This window comes from Carassius carassius, chromosome 7 (genome assembly GCF_963082965.1).
Source record: "Carassius carassius chromosome 7, fCarCar2.1, whole genome shotgun sequence".
Classification (NCBI taxonomy): domain Eukaryota; kingdom Metazoa; phylum Chordata; class Actinopteri; order Cypriniformes; family Cyprinidae; genus Carassius; species Carassius carassius.
In genome coordinates, this window is record NC_081761.1 from 29,968,018 (window position 1) to 29,979,838 (window position 11,821).

The following is an 11,821-nucleotide window of genomic DNA, read 5'->3' on the forward strand; positions in this document are numbered from 1 at the left end:
TGTGTATTCACAACTGTAGTGGTTGGAATTTCAGTAGTTGAGGATGCTGTAGTTACTGATGTTGTTATAGGTGCAGTTGTTTCTGAAGATGTAGACATTGTTGTTGAAGTAAGAGTCGTGGATTCTGAAGTTACATCTGCTGATGTTGTTGGACTGTTTGTTGTTGTAGATGTGGTTGATGAAGCTGTAGTTGTGGTTTCTGCTGTTGTACTTTCTGAAATTGTAGGCAGTGTTGTTGAAGTAATAGGTGTGGCTTGTGTATTCACGACTGTAGTGGTTGGAATTTCAGTAGTTGAGGATGCTGTAGTTACTGATGTTGTTACAGGAGCAGTTGTTTCTGAAGATGTAGACATTGTTGTTGAAGTAAGAGTCGTGGATTCTGAAGTTACATCTGCTGATGTTGTTGGACTGTTTGTTGTTGTAGATGTGGTTGATGAAGCTGTAGTTGTGGTTTCTGCTGTTGTACTTTCTGAAGTTGTAGGCAGTGTTGTTGAAGTAATAGGTGTGGTTTGTGTACTCACGACTGTAGTGGTTGGAATTTCAGTAGTTGAGGATGCTTTAGTTACTGATGTTGTTACAGGTGCAGTTGTTTCTGAAGATGTAGACATTGTTGTTGAAGTAAGAGTCGTGGATTCTGAAGTTACATCTACTGATGTTGTTGGACTGTTTGTTGTTGTAGATGTGGTTGATGAAGCTGTAGTTGTGGTTTCTGCTGTTGTACTTTCTGAAGTTGTAGGCAGTGTTGATGAAGTAATAGGTGTGGTTTGTGTACTCACGACTGTAGTGGTTGGAATTTCAGTAGTTGAGGATGCTGTAGTTTCTGATGTTGTTACAGGTGCAGTTGTTTCTGAAGATGTAGACATTGTTGTTGAAGTAAGAGTCGTGGATTCTGAAGTTACATCTGCTGATGTTGTTGGACTGTTTGTTGTTGTAGATGTGGTTGATGAAGCTGTAGTTGTGGTTTCTGTTGTTGTACTTTCTGAAGTTGTAGGCAGTATTGTCGAAGCAGTAGTTGTGGTTTCTGTACTCACATCTTTGGTGGTGGTGGGAATTTCAGTAGTTGAGGATGCTGTAGTTATTGATGTTGTTACAGGTGCAGATGTTTCAGAAGATGTAGACATAGTGGTTGAAGGAAGAGTTGTGGATTCAGAAGTTACAGCTGTTGATGTTGTTGGATCTTTTGTTGTTGTAGATGTGGTTGATGAAGCTGTAGTTGTGGTTTCTGCTGTTGTACTTTCTGAAGTTGTAGGCAGTGTTGTTGAAGTAATAGGTGTGGTTTGTGTATTCACAACTGTAGTGGTTGGAATTTCAGTAGTTGAGGATGCTGTAGTTACTGATGTTTTTACAGGTGCAGTTGTTTCTAAAGATGTAGACATTGTTGTTGAAGTAAGAGTCGTGGATTCTGAAGTTACATCTACTGATGTTGTTGGACTGTTTGTTGTTGTAGATGTGGTTGATGAAGCTTTAGTTGTGGTATCTGCTGTTGTACTTTCGAAAGTTGTAGACAGTGTTGTTGAAGTAATAGGTGTGGTTTGTGTATTCACAACTGTAGTGGTTGGAATTTCAGTAGTTGAGGATGCTGTAGCTACTGATGTTGTTACAGGTGCAGTTGTTTCTGAAGATGTAGACATTGTTGTTGAAGTAAGAGTCGTGGATTCTGAAGTTACATCTGCTGATGTTGTTGGACTGTTTGTTGTTGTAGATGTGGTTGATGAAGCTGTAGTTGTGGTTTCTGCTGTTGTACTTTCTGAAGTTGTAGGCAGTGTTGTTGAAGTAATAGGTGTGGTTTGTGTATTCACAACTGTAGTCGTTGGAATTTCAGTAGTTGAGGATGCTGTAGTTACTGATGTTGTTATAGGTGCAGTTGTTTCTGACGATGTAGACATTGTTGTTGAAGTAAGAGTCGTGGATTCTGAAGTTACATCTGCTGATGTTGTTGGACTGTTTGTTGTTGTAGATGTGGTTGATGAAGCTGTAGTTGTGGTTTCTGCTGTTGTACTTTCTGAAGTTGTAGGCAGTGTTGTTGAAGTAATAGGTGTGGTTTGTGTATTCACAACTGTAGTGGTTGGAATTTCAGTAGTTGAGGATGCTGTAGTTACTGATGTTTTTACAGGTGCAGTTGTTTCTAAAGATGTAGACATTGTTGTTGAAGTAAGAGTCGTGGATTCTGAAGTTACATCTGCTGATGTTGTTGGACTGTTTGTTGTTGTAGATGTGGTTGATGAAGCTGTAGTTGTGGTTTCTGCTGTTGTACTTTCTGAAGTTGTAGGCAGTGTTGTTGAAGTAATAGGTGTGGTTTGTGTATTCACAACTGTAGTCGTTGGAATTTCAGTAGTTGAGGATGCTGTAGTTACTGATGTTGTTATAGGTGCAGTTGTTTCTGACGATGTAGACATTGTTGTTGAAGTAAGAGTCGTGGATTCTGAAGTTACATCTGCTGATGTTGTTGGACTGTTTGTTGTTGTAGATGTGGTTGATGAAGCTGTAGTTGTGGTTTCTGCTGTTGTACTTTCTGAAGTTGTAGGCAGTGTTGTTGAAGTAATAGGTGTGGTTTGTGTATTCACAACTGTAGTCGTTGGAATTTCAGTAGTTGAGGATGCTGTAGTTACTGATGTTGTTATAGGTGCAGTTGTTTCTGACGATGTAGACATTGTTGTTGAAGTAAGAGTCGTGGATTCTGAAGTTACATCTGCTGATGTTGTTGGACTGTTTGTTGTTGTAGATGTGGTTGATGAAGCTGTAGTTGTGGTTTCTGCTGTTGTACTTTCTGAAGTTGTAGGCAGTGTTGTTGAAGTAATAGGTGTGGTTTGTGTACTCACGACTGTAGTGGTTGGAATTTCAGTAGTTGAGGATGCTTTAGTTACTGATGTTGTTACAGGTGCAGTTGTTTCTGAAGATGTAGACATTGTTGTTGAAGTAAGAGTCGTGGATTCTGAAGTTACATCTGCTGATGTTGTTGGACTGTTTGTTGTTGTAGATGTGGTTGATGAAGCTGTAGTTGTGGTTTCTGCTGTTGTACTTTCTGAAGTTGTAGGCAGTGTTGATGAAGTAATAGGTGTGGTTTGTGTACTCACGACTGTAGTGGTTGGAATTTCAGTAGTTGAGGATGCTGTAGTTTCTGATGTTGTTACAGGTGCAGTTGTTTCTGAAGATGTAGACATTGTTATTGAAGTAAGAGTCGTGGATTCTGAAGTTACATCTGCTGATGTTGTTGGACTGTTTGTTGTTGTAGATGTGGTTGATGAAGCTGTAGTTGTGGTTTCTGTTGTTGTACTTTCTGAAGTTGTAGGCAGTATTGTCGAAGCAGTAGTTGTGGTTTCTGTACTCACATCTTTGGTGGTGGTGGGAATTTCAGTAGTTGAGGATGCTGTAGTTATTGATGTTGTTACAGGTGCAGATGTTTCAGAAGATGTAGACATAGTGGTTGAAGGAAGAGTTGTGGATTCAGAAGTTACAGCTGTTGATGTTGTTGGATCTTTTGTTGCTGTTGATATGGTTGTTGAAGATGTAGGATCAGATGAGGCTGGAGCTGAGCTTGAAGTGTCCAGTACATTTGTTGTTTCTGAAGCTGTATATCCTGAAATTGTAGACTCCGTTGTTGAAGCGCTGGATTTAAAAAAAAGAAAAATAGTACACCTTTTATGCCTTTTAAAATATTAACTTTTACAAAAAAATATTCGTATTAGATAAAAAAAATAATTATACATAATTGAAATTAAAACAATCACTTACCCAACTCTAGTTGTAGAATGAATAGCACACCACATACACACTGTAAAGAGAAACAAATTCCTGTAAAATCTTTCAATAATTTTTGTTAATGTTTAGCCAAAAAATTATTCCAGAACAACCTGTAGAACACATTTTATATTCCAAATGCATGTTCCAGTAATATGATAAATTATGCACATTTTACATATACAATACTTACACAGGGTGAATACAATTTTCCTTGTTCCATGCTGCTTAGAAAGAAAAAAACTGCTGAAAGAGGATACAAGACATTAGATATTATTTTAATTGTTGTACAATCGATAATTTTACCATTCATAAAAGAATATCTATAAATGAGTAAACTTTCTGAAAAGCAGTTTGAGTTACACACATAATGTGGCACAATAAATAACAAAAAACATAGCAGGCAAAATGTACAGAATCTATAGCTGGGCAATGTTGACTTTTGTGATTGGCCATAATACTTTTTTGATTGCAGCCAATGAAAATGCTGCTCTGAAGGTGTGCATCCTATTCCTTACAGAAAAGACTGTAAAACCAGACTGCTTTCGGTGGATTTATCTAGGATAATATCTGAACACCTTACTTTTACATCTCCTGTAACTTTAACAGATGCAATTAAAGAAAATGTTAAATGTATAAAGCTGTTAGCATACCTGAAATGTTCCAAGTTTTAATGTGAACTCTGTCTGGAAATAATGTAGTCTAGCCCAAAATTACCTTGAATTTCAATTAATGAGATGCATATAGATTGAAAATAATATAACTGACCAAACTTGCGCAAGCACACAACAGATCCAGAAACGCACACAGTTATCAAGACATACATGCGAGTCTTTGGTGTGTTTGCGCTCTGGAGAGCGTCAAAGTTTTCAATTTACAACGTGTTCTAGCAACATTGAGCAGTGTACCAATAACAGAGATATTTGTTTATTTCTTGAATGTGTGGCCAATCAGAGGCATTTGAATCAATCAGTTTTTTTTAATGCTGAGTTGCTGAGAGGATCAATCAGTAGACACAATGTACACTGAAAAAAAAACTGTAAAATATATGGTAAAAAAACGGCAGCTGTTGTTATACCGTAAAAAATACAGTAACACTGTTTTAGTTTTTTTTCCTTAAATTTACATTTTAATACCGTAAGTTAACTGATATAATGTTAATATGTCAGCTTATTGAAGTACTGAAATGTGTTTTGTACCTTTGTAATATACTGGAAAACCACCAAAATCAGGTGGTGATGAGAAAGTCACATGAAGAAACAAAGCCCATAACAAGCAGAATAATAAGACCCATAGAAGGTGCACAGTGTCATTCACACAAGTACTAAGCACCATCATGGTGAGACTCATTAAACTGAAATATGCAATAAACATTAATTTAACAACATGATTATGTGTAACATACAACCCTAATAAACATAACAGATAAAAAAATAAGAAGAAACAGTTATTTCAAAAAATAAAAAAATAAAGGAATGCAACGCAGAGAATTCTTGGAACGTCAGTTCATGGTTAAATTTTACAGGAAAGTACCAATAACCATTTAACAGGTTTACACTGTAGCATTTTTTCCTTTTACCGTTAAAATCACAGTCATTTTTTACAGTAAGAGATTCATTGTGCAGTATAGAGTGCTGTAACAGAAGTTTGTGAGATGAACTGAGATGAGGGACAGTTTTTCAATGTTTATGAGAGAGTTTGCAAATGTGATATTGATTTATACAACAGTTTGATAAACAAGAAGTTGATATTAAGTGGCTTACATTTTGGGAATACTTTTGTCTGATTTTGTTCTTTTTTATCAATGGAAATAGTTCCAAACAAAGTCTCAGCTGAGCCATTGCAAATGTCAAAGTAAACACAGCGGTGTTTTGTTTAGAAATGAATATGTGTTTTTTAAATAATTTAGTGAGTCAATGTTTCAGTCACCCATTCATAAAACAGTCACTTGCTTTGTTCATGCAAGAATCAGCTGTTTTGATTGAATTAAAATTTAATTAACATTTTTTTTTAAGTTATAAGTTTAAGTTAAGAGCAAAAGTGCTCATTCTCCCTTTAATAGACAATAAATGTGCTAATAGACAATAAATGTGCTAATACTTATGGGGTCACATTCTCTTGTAAATTTAAAATAATTATTACTATATATGTACTTAACTACTGTACCAAAGTTTTTTTATTATTATTATTTATTAAAATAGGCTCCAAAATGTTATGCCTTGTAATCTTAATGATGGCACGAACAGATTGCTGTGTATCGGTTTAAAGGAAGAAAAACAATTAATTTTATTTCACATTTACAAGAAAATGTGACCCCACAATTAGTATTAGAACATTTTACATGAATAATTTACATCTTTAGAGTAGGCTACATCATTGCTCAATTTGTCAAAAACAATGGTACAAAATAAAATATATGAATGTTTTATTATTATTATCATTATTATTATTATTATTATTATTGCAAAGCCAATATTTTTTAAGTTTATAATTAAATACGAAATTCATTTATATAGATGCATGAAATAGATTAGCGAATGTTCGAGGCTCTCGTTAAGTTATGTCCATTGTCCAGGAACTTTATGCGCGCAGAGATTACTTCGCAAAACCAGATTAATTTTTCAGTTATATTTGCATAAAATAGTTGTTGATGTTGTTTTTGTTTTCTAATAGAAAACAATTTTTTTATCTATATCTATAGGCTATATATGTAAATTAAAATGTATAGCATATAAATGTGTATGCTTATGCCTACTAGCCAACTCTTGACACAAAATCCAATATAAGCTCTTTTTTTGTTAAAATAAATATTTCATTAATTCAGTGACTTACCTTCTCCCGCTCTTCAAAGTCATAACCGTGAATAACGAACAATATTCCTTACAAAAGTCCTTTCAGTGCTCTATGTGATGCCTTTTCGTTCAAAGTTTACAGACTGACAAGACAAAAATTGGGCCAGTAAATATAAGGTGTGTTGACGCTTGTAAGGCAAGGTGTGGTAGTCTAACAGGTGTAATTTTGGTGACGAATCTCTGTAGCGTTCACTACAGCATCAGATTTACGGTCTTACTCTGCTAACAATAATGGGTGTACCCAGCAAGTTACGTTAAAAATGTCTTTATGTCGTGAAAGAATTGTGGTGACGTTTTACTTACCTCACAGGGTAATTACAGTAAACTTAGATCTGAAAGTAGAAAATGAACCCTCGAATGTAAATCACAAAAGGCAAATATATTAGGCTGTTACCGAGATCGAATTGGAAAAATAAATAAATAAATAAAATGTTCTAGCCCTCCAAAATAACTTCTGTTAAACAAGTGTACCTATTATAAATCTATATAATTTACATTAATTAAAATATGCCCAGACTGCTTGCTGGCCAGAGCAATGGTGTAGGCTAATTGTTTTGTTTGTAACTTAAAATTGTATCTGCAGCTATTCAGGTAGGCTATGAGTCCACATAGAAAAGATGACTTTCAAAAACAAACCTTTCATGAAAAAAATGAATTGGAGAAAGAAATGTGAAAAATATCCTCACTTACAGTACCGCGGGAATTAGGGGTGCTGTAGCACCCCCTGTCGAGTAGCCCGAGGAAAAAAAATAGGGGGCTGGGGATTGTGATGCTGAAAATAAATAAATTACAATTTTGCAACTAAAAATAAATACAAATTTATAGTATTCATATATATACCATATTCATTAAAATTCATTGAAAAAGTAGCCTACAATGACATTATAAGCAAGAGTTAAGTTTAATGATAGTGACTGTTAAAGTTTCAGTTTCAGCTTATTAACCGACTTAAGCATCATTTGGTAGCTACCATGAATATCTAATTAAATCATTACCTGTAACATATGTGCCGTACCCATAATAAGAATTAAAAACCGTTTCTACAACCATTGCAAAGAGACGGGAGATAAAGAGCGACAGTCTTCAGCAGCAAGCAATATCGCATTCTCGGACCTGTACAGCTTATTTTGGCGTTTAATGTTAGATATTTCTTATTCGTTTAACGAAATTAATGCTTAAAGTTGATTACTCTTAATGAAAAGAAATCCCACATCAAATAGGCTATCAGGAATAGCCTATTATGATGACAAAGTCGCTTATATTAAACACAGAACTTTTACGTAGGCTGCAGAACGAGTAAGATAGACTATACCCGCGTTGTAACACAAATAAATACAAATGGCTCTTGGATTTTTCAAACGAATTATTAGTTTGTGGCTCATTAGGCTATTATTCATATAAAAAAATAAAAAAATAAAAAAACAAATAAATAGCCTACAATAAAATATAGGTACAATGACATATATTATTAATATATAGCCTACTTTGAACTTTTATCAACTAAACAAAATTAATAAGGATTATGTTTTACCCAAGTTGTAACACAAATAAATAATATATAGGTCCATAGCCTGCCCTTGTCCGACAAGCTTATCAGGGCTGCGTTTCCCAAAAGCTATGTTAACGCTACGTCGTTATTAAATTGCACATTAACCTGTACCTTATCGTTAATACGTGTTTCCCCAAACATTCTTAGTTAAGTAGTCTACTCCTGTAAGTCATTGGCTGCTTTTGGTCTGGACCACTCTTAGTTATACTACCTTATAACTTTTGACAGTTCCCAGTTCTCTCATTCTACGAATATAAGAGGGTGCTTGGCGCAGCCAAAAAATGTGCTAAAAATTTAGGGCAAAACTTTTTCTCCGCATGCTGTTAATCACATGTTTCTCCTGTTGTGTTTTTATTGAGTTGGTCATCCAATGAGAGAAATTAGTGATTTACACAAATATGTGATGCTGCTGCTGAGCAATCAACCCTGGTTGTGTAGTAAATTAAGAAATATATAATAATAATATAAATAACCCATTCAAAGGCCAGTGACGGTATACTGCCAGTTAGTGGCTAGATTGCTCTTGGGAATGAGGTTGTGGGTTCGTGAACACATTTCAAAATTATATAAATATTATATAAATATCCACAGCAGGGCGGTCCAGGTTTTGTTGGTGCCCTAGGTGAGATTTTAGATCCCCCCATAATCCCACTAAACAAATTCTGAAAATGCAGATTTACTATGGCATTACATAAATACTGATAAGTATTAACAAAAATAAGTAGTAAACAAATTGTGATAATCATTAAATGCAGATTTGAATCTGATAAAATAGCCTATTGAAGAGACCATGAGCTACTTAACTATGCCTACAGTGATAAGTACTTGTAATTGTAATTTATTTGTACACGTTTGCCAGCTAGTTACTCTAATTAGCATATCCATCCCTTACATTTAAATTGTATGCATAGGCACAGTGGAAAATGACATACTTAAACTTAATTATATAATTTTATGAAGTCTAGATTATAATCCTAGTCATGGTATTTTTCAAAAGACTTTTAGACAATTTTTGGTGAGTTAAAAACAAGCAGCAGGCTATGTAACTGATATCAAAACAACATTACACAAGCTTGGCAGTTAAGATTTTCTAAAAAGTCTATTTCAAAATAGTACATAAACATCACAGGCTATACACAGCCGCAAACTTGTGATTTTTATCTCTATATTGATATTTTTTTGCTCCTCTTTGCATCGCTTACTGCCTTGTGCCCCTGATCATTTTCTTTTTTTACTAATTTTTTAGAAATTATACTTTAAAATACATTTTGGTCCAAAAATAACAAAAGTTATGACTTTATTCCACATTGTCTTCTCTTCCGGATCTGTTGTGAGTGCATTCACGATGCTGCTGACGTGTTTTCTGGTGCGCCCAATAACAAAGATAACTTGTCAGCAGCGTCATATGTCAGCAGTGTCACTGCAGTATTGAATAAAGTCGTAATTTTTTGTTATTTTTGGACCAAAATGTATTTTCGATGCTTAAACAAATTCTAACTGACCCTCTGATGTCACATGGACTGCTTTGATTATGTTTTTATTACCTTTCTGGACATGGACAGTATATCGTACATACATTTTCAATGGAGGGACAGAAAGCTCTCAGACTACATCTTAAATATCTTAAACTGTGTTCCAGAGATAAACGGAGGTCTTATGGGTTTGGAACGACATGAGGGTGAGTCATTAATGACATAATTTTCTTTTTTGGATGAACTAACCCTTTAACTGTCAGAAATTATTTTACTTACAGTAATATGTGGGTGTAGGAGCGCACAATGGTCACAAGAGGGTCTGACAAAAAAAAGAAAGTAAGGAAAAAGCTGTCCTGCAGTGCCCCCCAGTCATTTTGCGCCTTAGGCAACTGCTTATGTCGCCTATGCCATGGGCCAGCCCTGATCCACAGGGTTGGATTTAGTTTGCCATTTTGATTATTTAAGATCCTATGAGTCTTGATAAATGTCATTTCAACTCTTACTGAAGTGCTCCTTATTAGACAGCACTCTTACCACAATGTTTTTCTTTTGGACTTTTATAGGCCCAAGGTTTTATTTTTGTTTCTTAATTTTCTCTCTGTTCTGTTTAAAGCTGTTGAATTATTAGGCAATGTCTTATGTTGTTTTTTTCTTGTATTTTATGTGTGACCACTAGCAAATACTCTGGGCATATTTGCATATATTTCCCAGACATAATGCATATTGCAAAGCAAAAGTAAAAGTTTCACGCAAGTTCGTTGAGTCGTAGGCTAGGGTTTGCAACAAGAAGGCCAGTCACTGTTGTCATAGCACTACCCAGTCAGTAAGATTGGAAAACACTGGGAAAATGTACCTGTTCCATTGGCTCTGAAACTACCATGGACTTTAGACATATGGTACCCAGACCTCTACTCGTTCTCACAGATTCTTTGAGTGAGAGCCTGGCGCCATACGTTTCACCATGTCTGGCTGCCGAGGGGATGGAGGAGCTCAACAGGGTCAACAGTATAGACACTCTGGAGCAGTTATAGCAAGCTGTCACTAACTGGGCCCTCTCAGTGCTTCTACCCATTTGAGGTGAGAACACAAGAGGATACAGGCTCCACACGAAGGCTATAGAATCTAGCAAAGATGTTGGGGGTTGCCCAGCCCACAACTCTACAAATATCTGCCAGCAAGGCACCAGGAGCAAATGGGCCCTGCTGTAGTGCTTTGATCACTAGAGACAGGTCCCAAGAGGGTATAGAGAGAGGCTGTGGAGTATTTAACCTTCTCACCCCCCTAAGGAACCTGATGACCAGGCCATGCTTCCCTACCAACTTCCCTTCCACAGGGTTGTGGTTAGCAGCAATCACAGCAATATAGGCTTTAAAGGTGGAGGGAGACAGCCTTTGCTCAAACCCTGCTCCAGAAAGGACAGCATGACTCTGATTGGGCACTTCTGGGGGTCTTCTCGGTGAGAAGAACACTACTCAACGAAAAGGTTCCACTTCAAGGGTAAGTGTGTCTCGTAGTCAGTGCTCTCGCCGAAGTGATGGTGTCAACTACCTCCTGGAATAGGTCCCTTAGAACCACCGCAACCCGTCCAGGGTCCAGACATTAAGTTTCCAGAGGTCCGGACGTGGGTGCCACAGGGTGCCCGTCTCTGAATCAGCAGATCCTTTCTCAGAGAAATCTGTCAAGGAGGGTCTGACACAAAGAGCATCATTTCTGAGAACCATGTCCGAGTAGGCCAATAAGGTGCCAGGAGCAGGACCTGCTCCTCGTTCTCCCTGATCTTGCACAGTGTCTGTGTGAGAAGTCTCGTTCGGGGAAAGGCAAACTTGCGAAGTCCACGTGGTCAGCTGGGTTCCAATGCGTCTGTGCTGAGTGTTCCTTCGGTCAGGTAGTAAAACAACTGGCAGTGAGAAGTCTCACAGCTCATCGGCTGCCCGGTTGAGCAAGCCCAGAATGTGAATGGCATGAAGCAACCTCAGATGCATCTGACTCCACTGGAGGAGGTGGTGAGAAATCAGCCCTTACTTCATTGTACCCAAGAAAAGTGGTGGGTTAAGACCAATCTTGGATCTGCACGACTTGAACTGGGTTCTTCACAAACCTGTTCTAGGGGTAATCCTGCCTGGAGAAATGCAAGGTTTGACCACAATGTAAGAGTTTTTGGTGGCAGGACATCGTGACTTGGAACTGGTGAGTGCCACGTTGCCACG

At 36.8% G+C, this 11,821-nt stretch overlaps 1 protein-coding gene across 1 annotated transcript; it reads right to left on the bottom strand.

Moving 5' to 3' along the window:
* Window positions 1-285: 285 nt before the first annotated feature.
* On the bottom strand, window positions 286-1,376 carry LOC132144239 (uncharacterized). The gene is made up of 3 exons (XM_059555022.1): window positions 773-1,376; window positions 607-712; window positions 286-523 (listed from the first exon to the last, which is right to left on the bottom strand). The coding sequence occupies exons 1-3, from the start codon at window positions 1,374-1,376 to the stop codon at window positions 286-288; spliced, it is 948 nt and encodes a 315-aa protein (XP_059411005.1).
* Between the last annotated feature and the right edge of the window lie 10,445 nt (window positions 1,377-11,821).